General features: G+C 43.0%; 3 protein-coding genes across 4 annotated transcripts; all 3 read left to right on the top strand.

The window, feature by feature from the left end:
* The first annotated feature begins 810 nt into the window (after nucleotides 1–810).
* LOC124673312 (heat shock protein 82-like) lies at nucleotides 811–1,551 on the top strand. Its single transcript, XM_047209417.1, has one exon. The coding sequence runs from the start codon at nucleotides 811–813 to the stop codon at nucleotides 1,312–1,314; it is 504 nt and encodes a 167-aa protein (XP_047065373.1). The 3' UTR covers nucleotides 1,315–1,551.
* A 4,681-nt stretch (nucleotides 1,552–6,232) lies between these two features.
* LOC124673314 (pentatricopeptide repeat-containing protein At1g76280-like) lies at nucleotides 6,233–14,147 on the top strand. The gene is made up of 13 exons (XM_047209418.1): nucleotides 6,233–6,410; nucleotides 6,559–6,752; nucleotides 6,853–6,960; nucleotides 8,047–8,223; nucleotides 8,722–9,142; nucleotides 9,241–9,407; nucleotides 10,030–10,125; nucleotides 10,488–10,667; nucleotides 10,939–11,166; nucleotides 12,418–12,561; nucleotides 12,705–12,893; nucleotides 13,016–13,135; nucleotides 13,212–14,147. The coding sequence occupies exons 1-13, from the start codon at nucleotides 6,233–6,235 to the stop codon at nucleotides 13,620–13,622; spliced, it is 2,613 nt and encodes an 870-aa protein (XP_047065374.1). The 3' UTR covers nucleotides 13,623–14,147.
* Nucleotides 14,148–14,666: 519 nt separating this feature from the next.
* Nucleotides 14,667–17,358, top strand: LOC124678943. Of its 2 annotated transcripts, XR_006994710.1 has the most exons (4): nucleotides 14,667–14,791; nucleotides 14,861–14,973; nucleotides 16,665–16,738; nucleotides 17,094–17,358. XR_006994710.1 is itself a non-coding variant. In XM_047214793.1 (3 exons), the coding sequence occupies exons 1-3, from the start codon at nucleotides 14,667–14,669 to the stop codon at nucleotides 17,111–17,113; spliced, it is 258 nt and encodes an 85-aa protein (XP_047070749.1). In that variant the 3' UTR covers nucleotides 17,114–17,358. The 2 variants fall into 2 exon arrangements, 1 of the variants encoding a protein (XP_047070749.1); XM_047214793.1 differs by lacking the exon at nucleotides 16,665–16,738.
* Nucleotides 17,359–18,682: the final 1,324 nt, after the last annotated feature.

Here is an 18,682-nt window from a genome sequence, read left to right on the forward strand (position 1 = left end):
TGTGGTGGCAAGTAAATATTCTTGTTTGAAGAAGAGTAGTGTTAGGGGTGGAGCTGTATTTAATTTAAGTAATTTGCACGTGTTTATGCATGAGAGTGAGATGACACTTGATTTTGGTAATACAATTTGTGACGTGAATAATCTTGCAATCTAGACACTTTAGTGTCATTGGAGAATTTAGATAAATAAATGTTGGACATCTTTTGATGATGGATGGAGCAAAACGAAACGGAAGCAAGAAGGAAAAAAAAAAAAAAGGAGCGGTGGATGGTTTGTTCTCTCCGTCGACTTGTTGGTGTCGCGTTTGAAGCGGACGAGCTTTTGGCCCCGCGTTTGAAGTCCAGTGAAAAGAGAATCGAAAAAAAAAGTCGAATGAAAAGAAGAAGCGAACGAGCTTTTGGCCGGCGACGGTAACAGCAATTGTTTGAGGAATTCCTGACGCGAAAAAACCGATAGCTCCGTGCGTGCTACGGAAATTCCGGATGCGATCTCCTTTTTTTTTGGTCAACCTCGCGGAGGTCCGCGTTTCGTTTGAGTACGTGGTGGAGCCAGGCTGGCGTCTTTTGAGTGGGGACTTGGGTGGGACCGTACGGGCTCGATCTTCTTTTAATATCCAGCTGGCGTAATCACACACGACATACTGTATTTGGTTGGGAACGCGCCGTTTCATTCCGCAACGATCGAGACAGGCACGTCACGTGTGCGCGCGCCGACGGGTCAACGATCAGCTAGCGGGACGACTCGTCCGAGGAAGGCATACGTGGTGGCCCGCAGCGGGTGTGACGACGTACCCGTCCGAGGCGCTACAACATGCATCCGACCCGTTCGAGGGCCTCGATCTGCAAGACCATCATCAAGAACATCCTCGGCGACAAGATCGAGAAGGTCGTCGTCTCCGACCGCATCGTCGACTCCCCGTGCTGCCTCGTCACCGGCGAGTACGGCTGGACGGCAAACATGGAGCGGATCATGAAGGCGCAGGCGCTGCGCGACAGCAGCATGGGCGCCTACATGTCCAGCAAGAAGACCATGGAGATCAACCCGGAGAACGGCATCATGGAGGAGCTCCGGAAGCGCGCCGAGGCTGACCCCAACGACAAGTCCGTCAAGGACCTCGTCATGCTGCTCTTCGAGACCGCGCTGCTCACCTCCGGGTTCAGCCTCGAGGAGCCCAACACCTTCGCCGCCAGGATCCACAGGATGCTCAAGCTGGGGCTCAACATCGATGACCTTGGCGCCGAGGAGGAGGACGCCGACATGCCCGCCCCGGAGGAGGACGGCGCCGAGGAGAGCAAGATGGAGGAGGTCGACTGAAGATCGATCGGGAGGAACAGAGCCGCTGGTATCGTGTCGTCAGTCTAGTCTGAGTTGGTCACTGTCATCGATCAGTGATCAGTGTCGTTGTGTTGATTTGAGTCTAGTCCAGTCCGTGCCTCTCAATTAGGGGGTCGTGTAATGTAGTGTGTCCGGCGTGAGTGAACTGAAGGGAGTTTCTCCCTGAGTCCGTGTCTTGTTCAAATCTGAAGAAATGGATTGAGTTTGAGAGTCTGATCAGAAAATGTCCACTAAAGATCGTGTCCTCTGGATAAGCATTTTCAACAATTAGGTGGTAACTGACATGTTGTTGCTTCTAGTTGACAGCTCCGGTTTCATTTGTGCAGGAACGATTCTCGTAGATTCAACATGATAACTCAAGGGAGCACAGTTCTTCGAGGACGCATCTGACAATCTTATGACAGTTCAGCTCATGTAAATGTATGCTTAGATGCTATAAAAGCTGGGTTTTGCTTCCCTTGGTGAAATTCAGAGCTATAACGAGATGTAATTAGTCATGGCGCAGCACGCGAGAACTCAAGGAACAAATGAGAGTCTGTAAAGTTCTTCTGTTTCCAAAATCTTCTACACACTGTAACTGTTCACCTCACCAATTTAAATCTCGATCTTGTTCATCTCCGTATCTATTTTCTGTAAATCAGCGCATGTTATTCCGGTTCTCTGTACACTCAGTGTTAACTGAAGAGAAAAGGATAACAGTCAATGTTCTGCAGAAGAAATGTGAAGAGTTGAGATTCTGATCAGAACATTCTGTGTCATGTGATATTCTGCATAGTCTCGGAAGAAATTTTTATTTGAGGCAAGCACTTGATTTCTGAATAATTGCATAGTCTCAGCAGTAATGAATTTGCGTTGGTTAACTAGTAGACACACTACAGTGTTTGTGCGGGTGAGATTTAAAATTGCCACCGAACAGGCTATTCAGCCGAGCACAAGAACTTACTCAGCCTACTAACCAAAAAAAATCTGGAAAGAAATAGATTTTATTCGATCCACACCGTCGTACAAGTCTTAAGTCGCGAATATTCACACGAGCGCATGCGTTATATAGAGGTGTATAGTACTATCTAGAAGACAACAAAATGCTTCCTTATAATATGCTCTCAATCTATCTAGATTAGCAAAGTGGGACTAAATATCGCAATGCTCAACCAACCACACAACCTAGCATGTATGGCCCCCATTGGACTGACTCTTGTTTACTTGGGCCATACTAGTTCCAGCACTGGTGAGCTCAGTGTGCACCTCGTAAGAATTGCTAGCTCTGCTAGCTATCACAAAAATGTTGTCGGAAGATGCTTTTCATGACTATGCAAATTCCTGCTATGTATACACAGGCAAAACACAATGAAATTGTTGATTCAAGATAAACTCAAATGTTGGCCGGCTGCTAAAATCATCTTTTCCCCTTTTGTGAGGACGCAATGATCATGAAATTGTTGATTCAAGATAAACTCCAATGTTGGCTCAGCTGTTTTAAGAAACGATGGTAGTAAGTTTCAGAAACAATTATCCAGGGAACATTGCTTGCATCTCACAATCTTGATTCTATTCTCTTCTACAAAGTTGAACTAAATGTTATTCACATGTGTGCACTTTTACCTACCCAATTCAGACAATACAAGATCAGAGTACTGGCCCCAACTTCCTTCTGCAAAGAAAAATCCGTGTCATAGTTATTATTACTTAACCTCCCTTTTCATTCAATCAGGGGTTGAAGGAACGGCTGAATTACTAAAACGTTCGTTAGTTAAGTACAGAAGCGTTCGAACACCTCTATATAGCAGTAGCACAAGATAGCCTCACAATGTAGTACGCTGCGAATTGCAAACACCAGGACGAGCCAAGGTCACCATCACCCCAAATGGCTCGCTGTTTTCTTCTGCCGCTTCTGCTCGCCTTCCTCGCGGCCACCTCGAGTACAGTCTCCTTGTCCAGAGCCACACACCTAGCGGCGGCAGCTCGCCGTCCTCCGCAGGATGCAGTAGCAGGGGCACCAACATCGCCTTGTCCTTGTTCGTGTCCTGCTCCATCCCCGGCTCCGTCGCCTGCCGGCAAAGAACCTGACGACGGTGGGTTCGATATGTCGGCGATGGCGCCGTGGAGGAAGATGGGGCCACCAATCTCGGACGAGCCAAGCTACTACCGCGTGTCACCTGGCAAGATCAAGGGGCAGTACTAATTGATACGACATTTTTGAGTGCCATCACCGACCACCTGCTCTTTTCTTGATATTACGAATCTTGAAAATGAGGTCAGGAATTTATATAAATTTAAATTATCTAGACAAACATATTTTGAGTGTTCACCGCGGGAGCAAAAAGCTCCCGCCTAAATATATCATTTCATCAATGGATCAGGTGAATGCCCGAGTATTGTTGACGAAGAGTGTGAGTTGTTGGAGATCATACATAAAAAAAACAGGCTAAAGAACAAATAACAAGTGGCACCATGAAAGAAACATGTTAAAGAAAGAAATAAACAAGTGCTACCATGAAGCAGCACATTTCATGCTGCCCAAAAGCGCAAAAGGGTATATTCAATAATCAAAAGAACCAAATATCTTAGCACTTTTTCGCCTTGTCTGTATTTTATATTCGAACCAGAACCCTTTATATACAGATGTAACGAGCAACGTCTCTACAGCAAGTAAATAACCAAGTTGCAAGCAGAGCTACATCAACATAGCCTAGAGAGAGAGAGACCGTAGCAAGGATGGGTCAATCCAGCTCTACCGGACAGCCAGAGGGAGGGTATATCCGCCATCCATTGGCAGCCGACGGCAGAAACAGGTGATTTCCGGAAGAGCTTGCTTTATATGTACATTCAAATTGGCTTTGTATCGATACTTGTTGCTGCTGGAAATTTTCAACTCCTACTAATAACCAAGTGCTGAGAACCCAGCTTCTTGTTTTCTTCGAGTTCAGTGGGTGTAATTACGAGGAGTCCGAAATTATATAGTGACATTTTTTTTGTCTCCAACATTCAGGTACGAGCAGTTTGGCAAGTCAACGAAGGCCGAGAACAAATACTACAAAAGATCAACCAAGGACGGTCTTGTTCTGAGGGCAACACTGGAAGCTATCACAAGAATGGGATAAAACTACGAATTTGCAGAAAAGAGAGATGGCATATTCTCTTGTTATTGTAGGCGTCAATCCTGCATCTAGAAAGGCTACCAAATTAATGTGCTTCTCATCTTTGTAAATATTTATTCAATAAAAGGCGTCAGAAAATTGTTGTGAGAAAATTTCTCATATGAACTACTGCTTAGATCTCTTTCACAATTTTTATTGCTCCTTGTCCCTTGAAGAAGTCATGTTTACTCCTTCTTAGAAATGGTGGTGATTGATGCTACTTTCTTCTGTAAAACAAAATCCGTGTCATAGTACTTGACCTCCCTTCCATTCAATCGGGAGTTAAAGGAACAACTGAATTACTGAAACACCCATCAGTTTAGTTTTTTTTTTTAATAGAAAGCCTCCACTTCCGGCTTTGTATATAAAGCCTCACACGGCGTGAACCAAGTTTAGAGTTTACAAACAAATACACACCCTCAACAATAAAGTATCGATCACACCCGGATCATGGAACGACAATACAACAAGGAATTAGAAAGCGCGCCCAAACTCTAGCCTATGATAAGTAGTGCGCCTAATCATCCTCTTCCTCCAGGGCTGTCCACCCCCGCCCTAGTACTCGCGTATAGCCGCCTGACGTCTCCCATCACCGCGTTCAGAAGCTCCATGTCCTTCTGTCTCAGAACCCTCCAGCTCTGCATGTGAATAGTCATTTGATATAGAGCATCAACGGGGTTGCTAATTAATTTTCCTTCTATTGCTAATTTGTTTCAAATGTTCCAAAGCGTTCATCATTGCGCTGCGAAGGTAAACCACACTAGTCTACGCAAGCGAACTTACATCCTTTAGGTGATAGCAATAAAGGCGCCTGTCCCCTACAAGGTTCTAATCACAATGAAGGAGCTCCCTACGTTCTGCCCACATGAATCTCGCCAAGTGACACGGGGAAAAATATGTGGTACCAGTAGCACACTCTAGCCTCACAAAGTAGTCCACTGCAAATTGCAAACACAAGGCAAAAACCAAGGTCACCACCTACCCAATGGCTCGCTTCTTTCCTTCCTCGTGGCCACCTCTAGCACGGTCTCCTTGTCCAGGGCCACCCACCTGGCCGATAGCTCGCCGTCCTCTGCAGGGCTCGTGTCCTCCTCCATCCCCGACTCCGTCGCCTGCCGGCAAAGAAGCTGAGGACGATGGGTTCGATATGTCGGCAATGGTGCTGTGGAGGAAGATGGGTCCGCGCCGATCTTCGCCGAGCCGGGCTACTACCGCGTCTCCCCTGGCAAGATCAAGGGACAATATTGATCGATCAACGAGCTACTCATCGATGCCAATAACTCGAGGCACCACGTGACGCACTGCTCTGCAGTTTGAGTGCCATCAACAATCGTTTATTCGATCATGAATTCACTTCGATATCACTTTTTTGTTTTGTTTTTTGAGGGGTACTTCGATATCACCTGTTTGTTTGAGCTGGAGAATGCGATAAATTCCGAATAGGAGCAGTAAAGTGAGGGCGTGGGCCAGTGATGGGTTACCTGCTAAACTAGTACAGGCTCATGGGCCGGCCCACAGTAGACAGTAGCAAAAAAGCCCACTAAGCCCAATCTCGGTTCCATGTTCCCGCATCGAACGAGAAGCAGAGAGGTGACGCGACACGCCTGATTCCCCGCCGGCGGCCGCCCGCCGCCCGCCACTCTCTCGCTCGGGCCGTCAACGCTCGTTGCCACAGCTCTTCCCGCCGGACGCCCACCGCCGGGGCACCGCGTCCACGCCTCAACACTCCCGGTGTCAAGCTCTGAATCCCCTCGTCCTCGATGCTGCCTCTCCGGCACGCGGGCCGCCGCCGCCACGCCGCCCTCCTCGCCCCGCCGCCGTCAGCGGCGTCCGGGTCTCGCGAGCAGTGCCACCCGCCGTGCTTCGCCGCCGGAGCGCGCCGCCACGAACCAGTCTTCTGGGCTGGCATCAGGGTCCGGATGCTTTCGACTTGCGCTGGTAACCAATTCTATCAACTTATTCGCCTAGTTCATTCACATGAGATCGGTCCTACTTCACCCTTATACCAGCACCAGTGCCGAGCTGTTACTTCTCGACAGATAAAATGTTCGCCCAACTTACGTAACCAGCATTTGGGTGGCTGCAGAGCATCACGATTTCACGGCGAGGGCTGGTTTGTCTGCGAGACTCACGCAAGCCGGCATTGTGAATGCTCTGCGCAAAGGCGATCGGCAGCGAGCATCCATCATGCTCTCGAATCTTCAGCAAACCAAAGAAGCGCTAACTTCAGAAGATTTCTCTCGTATACTGGAGTACTGTGCAGAAGCGCCTGATCCTTTGGTAAATCCGCTGCCAGATACGTTATTTTACCGAAAGCACAGAGTTTGGCATAGTCATTTTGATTAATATTACTCTTTTTGGATCCTCTCCATATGTATAGTTTGTTATGGACATTTTGGAGATGATGGAGGATAAGGCCATAGATATTAGTAAAGGCAATTACAGATCTGTCACTCGAGCACTCACCAAAGGAGGGTATTCCAAGGAGGTACGCCGTACTTCTCATGTCACGAGTGCAAGTTTTTTGTCCTTTTAACTTGTTTGGGGGTTCAATCATAGAAATGCACTTGTGTGAAACTGCTTTAAGTAGTGGATTGGTAGCAGTAATTATGTAATATACACTTGTGCCGTTATATCCACTGTGTCTTCTATGTAAAGTGTCCAACTTTTCATTCCTTAACGATACTAGCTAGTAGGCAGTCAAAATGTCAATACCATCCATCCTAGGCAAGGCCTGTTTTCCAGGTACTTGATAAATGGTTCTATTATTTCATGCCTTGGCCAAAATGATGCATCAGATATTTCTTTCACTTGTCAGTGTCTCAATAAGTTTGTGTGTGGTCTTCATGCCCACAATTTTTTTGTCATGCTCACCAATTGTTTGGTTTCACATGTAGACCATTACTTCGACCATCGTTTGGTACAGTTTCTGTACCTAAACTTCAAAACCATCTAGAAGTAATCCTGATCGCTCACTGTCTGCAACCATTATTTCCATATGACCTGGTGGTCTTCCCTTATGCAACAGTGTATTTTATTGTTGCTGATTTTCTGGTGACGTGGGCATGTGGCAGGCAAATGATAGTGATGGGGTAAGCACATGACATCCATGTCATCTAAAACTGCTTCAGATTTCCGCAAGGGAGTCAGGTGTATGGTATTGGAAGTTGAGGGTCTGATTTTTGGCTGTTTGGGAGTTATATGGAGAGAAGCTAAAGGGGGTCCAGAGTTCAGGGTTTTAAAGTGGACCTTTTCATTGTTTGTGTATAGATAGTTGTAGAAGATTGCTGAATTAGACAGTGCGTGCGTTGTACCTTTTGCAGAAGCAATCTGATTTTGTTTAATCTTCTATCATGGACCATTTTGATGAAAAAATATGTTGTTTTGTTAATGTTTATCTTCTTCTGCTACCTGTGCCTTGCAGTTCTATGTAATTTAATTTCTTGCATTTATGCTCTTATGTTATATGTTTATCTGCTTATTGAATAATGCACTATAGCATATCAGTTTTTGCTGGAGATTCTGTTGTCTCCTTTCAGTTTTCAAGTTGTTGACAATCATCTTTCCAATGCAGGCACTTAAATTGCTCACTCTTCTGGGAGAAAAAGAAAGCACTCATGGTGTTTTGCCGATTTTCAACATATTTTTAAGTGCCTGCAGAACAAATCTGAATGACGTTGGGAGCTGTCTAGAGAAAATGGAAGGTCATCTTCTTGGGAAGTCTGAAATAACGTACTGTGAGCTTCTGAAGGTTCGTGTAAATAAATGTTCAATCTGCCTATTTATGTTATTCAGAAGTTTGTTTTCATATCTGGAGAAAAACTATTATTATACCAGACCTAGTTGACTGGGGAGACGTAACCATCCATGGTATTGTTGAGTATTTGATCCTTGTTTTGTGGATTAAACATTTGATCGCCTTCCTTTGTAATTTGTATTCCCTTCTGGTCCATCACTGTAACCACCACTTAGTTTCTGATGTTTTTGTTTGGAAACGGTTGCATGCTGATCTTAGTTTCTGTTAGTTCTGGTCACATGCTTTTTCCTTTTATGTATTTCATCTTTAGGGCGTCTCTCGAGTCATTGTTTGTTCTGTTTCATGTTATTGTTGTATTTCACATGTTTCTTGGGATAAATCACATATATGCCGCATGCTATGCTTATTGAAATATGTGAAGATGTTCATCTGTACATGGTTCTAGATCAACTATTGCGCGAACTTGCTTATTTGATTTATGTATATTTGCAGGTTGCAGTTTTGCAGGGAAATTTGTCTGCAGTTCATGATCTATGGAAGGACTGCACTAGGTATTATAGTCCAAGCATTATTGCTCTGAGGAAATTCGTGAAGGCTTTCTCTACACTAGGTGACCTTCAATCTGCATATCATATCTTGCAGCGTATGGTCGTCCTTGCTGGAGAACACACTGACCATCTGACGGTGTCTTCTAAAAGGAGACGCCAATCAACAAGATTAGACATTCCTGTACCTGCTTTAAATGAAGTAGAAGATCTCAAACTTGTATCGGACTATGATCTGCCATTGTCATTTCAAGGAAAGACGGGAACCGAAGGATATTTGGTTGATGCTCAGCCGGAGCTGTTCCAGGTGGAAACTCAATCATCAAAACATAAGCAATTGAAGAGTTATGTGTCAATTATTTCTGCTGGTATGTTCTGCATTTCAATTTCATCAGCCAAGTAGTATACTTGTAAACTCATTTTTAATTAAATTTGTAGAACTTATGTACGTTCAGTCTTGTCCCAGGTGACAATCTTGGTGACAATTCTGGACTAGACAGTGGGAGGATGACGAAGACATTGAGATTTGCACCAGTTGCAGTAAAGAAAATCTTGCGATGGTCTTTCAATGATATTATACATATGTGTGTGCAAGTTGACAACTGCCACTTGGCTGAGCAATTATTTCTAGAGGTAAGAAATATGTAAGTTTTTGTTGGGTTAATGTAGTGTTATATTATGGCTTGCAGTATTTCTATTGACTTAGGTCTTTACCTAAGCACTTTCATTAGGTTTTTGAACCTTTCTTCTGGATGGTTGAACATCAGTGTGGTGACATTCTAATTACTTACATAGTTTAATTTATCTGCTGTGCCTGTTTCATCTTGGCCACTTTAATTGGATTCAAACTCCCTGCAAAAAACGGATTTGAACTTTGTTTCTGCAATCTTGTGCTTTTGATTTTACTTTTTTCTTCTTAAGATAGTAACAACAACCAAAGCATGAAGTCTGTTTCTGCATTAAAGCAAGAAATTCATTTGAATTTCGTAACTGGCATGTGGGCCTGCACACCAGAATTTGTCCCATATTTTAATTGTATATTGATTTGCTGCTTTTATTACTGGAAAAGGTGGCGGCAAGTTCAAAAATTGCATGTGTCCCTTATTTTAATGGTTAACGTATGTAAAGTTAATTTTTTTAGTGTTTTACATGTGTATACAAACTGCGTTGGCGATTTGAAGACCAGAAATTATTGGTGCATATTTCACATCTGAGGAGTTCAATGTTTATGCTCAATGTTGTCCTTTCTTGCTAGATGCACAAGATTGGACTGCGACCGTCAAGATTTACATATGATGGTTTTATTAAATGTGTGCTAGCTGGAAAAGGAGTGGCACATGCTCGTAAAGTGGTATGCTACCGAGTTTATGATATTTTCAGTTACATGCCAGGACATCTTGTTTAATATGGTTGTGCACTGCACACTACCTATTTTATGAAGCCCTTCGTATAGTTATGCTATACCTACATTTGCATAAAAGTAACATGCTGTACTGACTGATTTTACAAGGGGTAATGTAATTCTAATGTTTATCAGTGTTACTCCCCTTGAAAGCTACTATGTGAAACTGAACTGTACCTGTTCTATTGTGACCGCTAATCACTATATTTAGTTATTCTCCATAAATTTGCTACTACTATATTTTATGTTCTCATTTAGTTATTCTCCATAAAATTTGCTACTACTATATTTTATGTTCTCATGCTTTCCAGATTGGAGTGATGGAGAGAAGGGGTATTAAACCTTATGATGGTACACTTGTTGCTCTCTCAATTGGCCATAGCAAAAGTTTACAGTTGGATCTGGCTGAGGACTTCTTGGGAAGAGTTTCAGATATAAAACCAGAGTATATTCATGGTTTTAATGCTTTTCTTTCTGGTTGCGACATTATGGTAATGCATCGACTTTTGAAAAGAGATTCTGACATGCCATGTTTGCCCCCCTACCTATTGTCATCCTAATTTCAGCTTAGTCATATATGTTAAGTGTATTACTGAGCTGCTGACATATGGTCTATCAATTATCTCTGTTTTACCCTGTTTTAAATAGTTGTGCTCTATTTCACATAAACGATTTTATTTTTTCTTTATTCGTCGGTGCACCTAATTTTACTTAATTGTAAGAAATTACAAACTACTAAGTCTCCTCTCATCATTTTTGTAGAATGAACCAGAAAGGGCTCTCCGTGTACTAGCTAGAATGAAACACTTGGATTTGAAGCCACAAATCAGGACCTATGAGATTCTGTTTTCTCTTTTTGGCAATGTCAATGTTCCTTATGAAGAAGGAAATATGCTATCACATGCTGATGTTTCCAAAAGGATCAGTATAATCGAGATGGACATGTTAAACCATGAGATCCAACATAGTTTTGTGTCTATGAAGAACTTGGTATGCTTACCTTATACTATATCCTATATATGTAGATCTTCATCAATTTTTTTTGTACGTGTATCACTTGTAATATTCTTGCAAAAAACACATATATTTCTATGTAGAAGTAAGAACTCACAATAGTTGACTGTTTTGGTAACAATTTTTTTTAATATGCTCTCTTCTCTATGGTCAGTGGGAAACAGTGAGTCTAATTTTCCTGTTTCCCTTTTCATATGAAAATTTCTCCATCAGCAGAGTTGGCACTTGATGCTAGTAAGAAATAAGTATGCAGCACATAGGTGTCTAACCATTCTTTTATGAAATAATACCATTTTTGTGGCTTTGTTACTTCATTCACATAATGCTTTAAGCTGGTCCAAATTTGTTGTTGTTTGTTGATGACAGTCTGTCCATCCATGAAAATAGGTAATTTATTGAGTCTATACCATGGCTTATTGGCCTGTACGATATCCTATCTTATCCAGCACTCCCAGTGTCTAATCCGTTATAAATTTATAGTAGTACCTCCGTTCCAATGAATACAGCTATCCTATCTTATCCAGCATTCCCAGTGTCTAATCCGTTATAAATTTATACTACCTCCGTTTCAATGAATACAGCTTATTTTTTTTTTTGAAAAGTCAAGTCAATTAAAGTTTGACCAAACTTTTAGAAGAATCTATCAACAACTAGGATATTCTGTTGATATCATATGAAAATATATTTCATGATGTATCTAATGATATTGATTTTGTAGTTTGCATGTTAATGATTTTTTATAGAAACTTGGTCAAGTTTGACATGGTTTGACATGGTTTGAAACTTGGTCAAGCCTTATTCATTGGAATGGAGGTAATACTTCATAAAAAAGGGAAGCAATGTTTAAATTTGTCTGAATAGGATATCTGAATCATTTTCATGTGATGTAAGACTGGATTTTAATTGCTAATATGCATGTGTTGGTCAGACCTAGGAGAGTGGGAAGCACTTTGCTGTGAATGTCATTCACAATATTGCTTGCCTGTTGATGATCTACTGGGATTCTGTACCTATGTGCTATGGCTTGTACGATATGGTGAAACTAGCATATCATCAGTTACCCAGTCATACTTCAAAACCTCACTGGCTTAAAATTTTACCATGATAATTTTCAAATTAGATTGCTAAGATCATTCAGTCACTTGTCTGTATGATCTTCCATAGTTCTTACTGTGATAGCATTATTTGAAGTCTTGATGTTTTATTTACGACTTTATGTTATCTCAGATACGAGCCTTTGGAGCTGAGGGAATGATAGAAGAAATGCTGCGGTACTTGAATGTTGCGGAGAGTGTCTTGTCTAACATGGATCCTTATCAGAAGAGTGATCTCTACGGCATTGTGTTGCATGCCATGGTTAAGGCCAAGGAAGTACGAGTCTACTGTCCTTTACCATTTGCTTTGTTACATGAATTGATGAATTGGATTTAATTTTTCTCACAAGGCTATTTTGTATGCTTCCTGTGTTTTCAATGGAACTTGTTGAATTTGATGTACCTCTTTCTGGTCTGCAGACACACAAAGCAATAAGAACTTTCAAGATCATGAGATCATGTGGTCTTCCAGCTAATACTGCAATTTATAATGTCATGATAGAGTGCTGCAAATTGTTGCCGTGTTTCAAATCAGCTAGCACCTTGTTGTCTTTGATGCTCCGAGATGGCTGCTGCCCTACAGTTGTGACTTACACATCTCTCCTGAAGGTAAGGCTGGATAACTGCAGGCCTGTTATTACTCACTATGTAACATACTGCTTATTCCTATGTTTTAGTTGATTTGAATTGCTGTGCGCCATTTGAATCTGATGTCATGTTTTCCATGGTAGGTTCTATTAGCAAAAGATGATTTTGAGGGGGCACTGGATCTGTTGGACTTATGCCTAACTGAAGGAATTCAACCTGATATAGGGATTTTCAACACATTACTCTCAGATGCGAATGCAAGAGTATGTCTATGATATAATTTGTCAATTTCACTGAAATGATGTCAAAGTTAAACTCATGTCTGGTCATTCTTCACAGGGTAATATTCATGTCATTGAATGTATTCTTGAGTGTATTCACAGAGCAAAGATTCAACCCGATGAATCAACGCTTTGGTACACATTCTGTGCCTACGTGGATCAAAAATTGTACAACACTGCAGTCGAGGCATTACAGGTTCTCAGTATGAGGATGATATCTGAGGACGCAAGCGTTCTCAAGGAGAAAGGAGCAGCTCTAGAGGATCTAATCCTCAGCGAAGAGCCAGATGCTGAACTAAGTATCATTAAGGCGTTTGGAGCAACCGAGGAATGTAGTGTGGCAGCCTTGTTGAACCTGAGGTGGTGTGCGACAATTGGTTCCACCATATCTTGGTCACCTGAGGACAGTCTCTGGGCGAGGAGGCTGGCATCTTCTTATGATGCTAACAGGAGACTGCACATGCCATGAAATTTGTGCTCAAAGTATTGGATGTTTGAACCGACTGAGGACATAGTTCTGCCGATGTGTTGCATGGTTTTGACATGCTCTCGTGGCGAATTCCTGGTGATGTAATTGTTAACATCATTCACCTGGCATCATTCGCTGAGCTGTTGTGTGGTTTTGACCTGCTCTTGAGGCCAGTAGCAGTTGTCCAGGAGGAGCATCAGGTCCACTAATTTTGCATGTGGCCGAGGTTGATGGTGACGCACAAAGCGAACCACATCTAACTCACATCCACTCAGTGTATTGTTTGTTACATCAACTTTGTCACTATACACAGAACTTTGCTGTTTAAAATGAAGAGAAGGTTTTTTTTTGGGCATGCATATGTATGTACACAGTCACTGGGATTGCAAGGCAGCAGAGAATGGCATGTGAAGTTTTGTTGAAGGCAAACAAGTCTAGTTTGGTTCTACGATGCTAGAAGTTTGTAGAAGTACATTTTAGAAAAGAAGTATGTGCAATTATATGGAAAGAAAATAAATCTGAAATCTTCTCCTCCTTGTTACTGCAAGAACAGCTTAATTAAACTCTGCACGTTGCCCGGCCAGAATTTTCTGCAATGCCAGCTTCTGTGTAATGCAGATTTCCCCATCTTCTGTACTTATTGGCCAATGACTATTTGTTTTCCGTTTCTGATTCTAAATCCATTTTGAACTATTTGCCGTGAACAAAGCAGTCGGTCGTGCACATTTATTTTTCCCTGTAAGGAGTATTTGGTTTGGACACATATTATATTTTGGCTAAGTATATGGGTTAAGAAGAGGTCCAGAAACCATCTCAACACTCACCTCACGAAAATCTAATTTTCTTACTACTCATTTTCAAAGTAAAATCTGCATTTTTTGTTTAAAGGAAGCAGCAAATTGTAGAGTCTACCAATATGATTGTGGCTGAGCTATTTGTAGCCTTGTGGGCCTGTAGTGGGTTAGAACTGACAAAGAATGGGCTCTGAAGGTCTCACTAGGGTTTAACGCCCTCGACGCAGCACGTCCCAAGGAGAAGAAAGAAATGGCATCTTTGGGCCGCGCCGCCGCGAGAGCAGCCCTCCGCCCGGCGCCCCTCGCCGCCGGCCGCAGCCTCGGCTCGTCCCTGCCGGCTGCCTCCCCCGCACGAGCCGCCCGCCTCCTCCGCAGGTACGTTACTACTAGGCGGTCCGCTAGATTGATGGGCGTGGGTCTGCGCTTACATGGAGGTTCTTGCAGGTCGGCGGTGGCGGGATTGGAGACGCTGTTGCCCCTGCACACCGCGGTGGCGTCGGCGCGCCTCAAGTCCTGCATCGCCGTCGACTCCACCTGCTGGAGCTCCCTCTCCCAAGGTAAACATGCCCACCTCCTCCCTTCCTTCAAAACCATTTAGTTATCCATGTCTACGTTAGCCTGGATGTGTAGTCATTGTCCTGTGGATTGGTTTTTCTCAACTTTAATTATCCACTTACCACTAGTACATGTTTGAGCTTTGTGCAATATCGCGATAGAGAGTAGCTGTTGATACTGCGATGAACATGGCTTAGTTATTATGCTTATGCCACATAGGAACCTAGAATTAAAGGAGATAATCCTGTTGATGCTACAGGATTTATGAGTCTTTCAGTAAGCAAATTATAGATTCAGTGATCAACACGTGTAATAGTTAATCATATGCTGGCGAGAAGTACTCTTTGTTGAGACCAAACCAGAGCCTTTCATGACCTTGATATCTGTAACTTCTCCAACCATTTGCCTATGTTTCTTCCCAGAGAGAAGTCCATATTACCCCCTTAAACTTGTCGCAAAGTTAACATTACGACCCTCAATTCCGAGTTGGTCCAACTTCCACCCCTATACTATGAAAACCGTCTGGAATACACCCTTCCACCGTTTCATCAGGTTTTTACCTGGTTTTGATTGCCACATCAGCATGCGTATTACTCCGCGACCTGGGCAGGGCCATGCCGGTGGCCTGGGCAGAGGTGCGGCAGACGATGGCGGTCTGGTAAATGGTGGCCGTGGATGACGGCGGTCGATCAGCGGCTCTGCGGCGGCTGTGGATGGCGGTGGTCTGGTCAGCGGCACAGCGGCGGCGGTCTGGTCAGAGGCACTCGGCAGGACATGAGCACGGTGGCAGCCTTGGTAGGAACACCGTGGCGCTGTGGCTGTGGTTTTTAACCACGATACTGACTTGGCAATTAAAACCAGATAAAAATCTGACAGAAACGGTGGAAGGGTGTATTCCAGACGGTTTTCATAGTATAGGGGTGGAAGTTAGAATTGTGGGTTGTAATGTGACTTTTAAGACAAGTTTAGGGGGTTTAATATGGACTCCTCTCCCCTTTCCATAACTATTTTAACTTTTTTCACCACACATACCCTCTGAAAGCCTCTCCTCACCATGTTGTCTCTTGTACTTCACCTCGTGTCTCTCCCAACTAGGATTCAAGTGACATGCTAGGAAACGATGCCATATCTTGCCACCATTTTGGGAGGTCTACATACCAGAATATTAGCTTTTTCTTTGAAACAACGTGCTTGATCTCCTCCAGTAATGTAAGAGCTTACTGGCTCTAGGAGAATATTGATATTATGTACTTGAGGTTGATGAGCTATGTGGCATGTTTACACTAAGTTTTTTTTTTTGGCATGGTAGAGTAGATCCTGGTTTTGCAGCATCTGGTAGCAACGTTAGTATTTTCTAATTTTATGCCCCAAACGTGTAGAGTCTTTCGCAGCAATGCATGTCAGGTGCTGCTGCTATTGAGTGTGGTTTCTCTTTTGGTGTCTGTAATAACTATTACGCTTCAAATGCTGCTAGTATTTTTTTTGTTAGCTAATAGCTAACATACTGAAAATTGAGGTCTTGTTTGGTAGACCAGGCTCCTTCAGTATAACCAGGAAATATCGAATTGATCAATTATAGCTATCAAGTGATATGAATATGAGATGTTTGTAGTTGGCACCAACTGGTTGTTATTCTCTGTTGTTTCTTCTTGGAAATCATAGGGTATTTATGTATTGACTATGGTTATTATAGGTTTTAAAAAGCGCATCTGATCATGGTTAGGAGCTGCACAGGTGAGAAGCGAAGACACCTGAGTTAAAAACAAAGTGCGTTTATTTGCCGATAGTCCTTCGACCGTTTGTCCCATCCATTTTCCTATTGCTCTTGATGAATGTACTCTTAACAAAACAATGGAGCATGCAAGAAGTTGCCCCCGTGTAACTCGCTGTACCTTCCTTTTTTGTTGAGCCTGGGAAAACCCTGGGATGATATTTGAAATCATATTATTGCTTCATTGTGAGCTGGAAATCATCCTGAATCTGCATGAGCTTGAAATCTTCCTAATCTTCCCCTGAGCTTGAAACCATCATGTAGAATTACTCCTTATCGACCTGACGCGATATACTTGTGGATTGTGTCGTGTACTCTTGACCTGACTTGCCTTTGCATTTCGTGATATAGGATATGCTTTGCCTTTGTGACAAAGAGCTGCAAGTACCTGAAGATGCCAATGAACATTAGGGATTACAGACACCTCGGGCTGTAATAATTAGGTACTTGTAAACTGATGGTGCACCCAAACCTGTTAAGTTTTATAACGTGATCCGTTCATGTCTTGGTGTTGAAAGTTTTATACCACATTGATTTTCCGCAGCTCTTCCGTTGTTACGAGTACTGTATTTCCTTGAGCATTCACTTCTAATATTTGAAACTGTGTTCCTGTGAATTGTCTCAAAGCGTTTACATTTCAGATTAAGAGTCCCTTATAGTCTCCTTATCTACTGTAAGTCTTTGATTAGTCTACATGCCCTCTTTGTTTAGAGTGGTTCATCCTCAGCCCTCTGATTAGTTATAAAAGGCTTTTTACTTGAGGGAGTGACACATTAACAGTAAGCTTGGATGCTCACCACCATTCTTGCTGCACCAGCAGCATTTGCCATGGCGCTGGCTGGAGTTGGCAATGGAGGTGATGTTGCTGTGCTGCTTTTGCTGTGCATGCAGCCTTTTCCTGCGCACAGAAGCTGGATTCATCCTTGCTTTCTGGTTAGCTCTTTGATTGATAACGTGTTGAGATCGAGCAATGTTTAGATCTCTTGCTAGTAGAGTTTTGATCTCAACATCCTTTTTGTGGAGCTTTGGTGAAACAGGACCATTTTAACTATGAAAACAAGTTAGTTGAGCTATGATGCTTTGATACAAATTCTGTGGACGCATGGGAACACAAGGAAGCAATGTTTTTGTGCTGCGTAAATTATTTGCAGCTTTTCTGTTTCTTCTCATTTTCTTAATAACGAAAACAATGCCACACATGACATGGGAAGCACCTAAATGCAACCTATCTGCGCGATCACACGAACTTGGAGGCGGGCACCATAACGTCGTCGTGTGTCATGGCACACATTCATGTTATGGTTCATGTAGAAACCACAATACATATGCAAGGAGAACTGGAAAACAACCAACATGGCACGCACATGTCGCGGCTCATGTGAAAACCAACATACGTATGCTTGAGAAGCCACCAACATGGTAGGCACATGCACAGCTCATGTGAAAATTAAAATACACATTCTAAAGAAAACCCGAGAAACAAAACCAACGACCTAGTGCAAAGATCATCTGGGATTTGCTCCTAGACATGTTTGAGGATGCCCGCGTGAGTGAGGAGAGCCCAGACATGAGTAAGGAATTCTCCTCCTTGTGCGAGGCGTTCCATGTGTGCCGTGACGTTGTCTGATGGCGCGATGTAGATGATGGTCTCGGCCCAGAATTCTGCCATCACTTTCCAGCAGAGGACAACATCTTCCTTCTCCAGATCCCTCCCTAGCTTCAAGCCTCTGACAAAGATGGTATGCTCAATATTGTTGTCACTGCTGCTTTCGGAATTGGCGATGATGTTGAGCAATTCATCCCTACTTGTCTTGCCTTTACCAAGCAGACGGCATCCCTCTAACATCATGTCATGCAAGACGAAAGTTGTATCTGTAGAGTTCCCAGGAAGCAATTCTGGAATGAAGAACATCAAGTAGGCACAGTATTTGGATAATGTG

This window comes from Lolium rigidum, chromosome 7 (genome assembly GCF_022539505.1).
Source record: "Lolium rigidum isolate FL_2022 chromosome 7, APGP_CSIRO_Lrig_0.1, whole genome shotgun sequence".
In the NCBI taxonomy this organism is placed as follows: domain Eukaryota; kingdom Viridiplantae; phylum Streptophyta; class Magnoliopsida; order Poales; family Poaceae; genus Lolium; species Lolium rigidum.

Excerpts from the sequence above, each read along its gene's own strand:
- LOC124673312 (XM_047209417.1), top strand. The coding sequence starts at position 811 with ATGCATCCGACCCGTTCGAGGGCCTCGATCTGCAAGACCATCATCAAG.
- LOC124673314 (XM_047209418.1), top strand. The coding sequence starts at position 6,233 with ATGCTGCCTCTCCGGCACGCGGGCCGCCGCCGCCACGCCGCCCTCCTC. Across the intron at positions 6,411-6,558 it reads GATGCTTTCGACTTGCGCTG|AGCATCACGATTTCACGGCG; the intron begins GTAACCAATTCT and ends GGGTGGCTGCAG. Across the intron at positions 8,224-8,721 it reads CGTACTGTGAGCTTCTGAAG|GTTGCAGTTTTGCAGGGAAA; the intron begins GTTCGTGTAAAT and ends GTATATTTGCAG.
- LOC124678943 (XM_047214793.1), top strand. The coding sequence starts at position 14,667 with ATGGCATCTTTGGGCCGCGCCGCCGCGAGAGCAGCCCTCCGCCCGGCG. Across the intron at positions 14,792-14,860 it reads GCCGCCCGCCTCCTCCGCAG|GTCGGCGGTGGCGGGATTGG; the intron begins GTACGTTACTAC and ends AGGTTCTTGCAG. Across the intron at positions 14,974-17,093 it reads CTGGAGCTCCCTCTCCCAAG|GATATGCTTTGCCTTTGTGA; the intron begins GTAAACATGCCC and ends TTCGTGATATAG.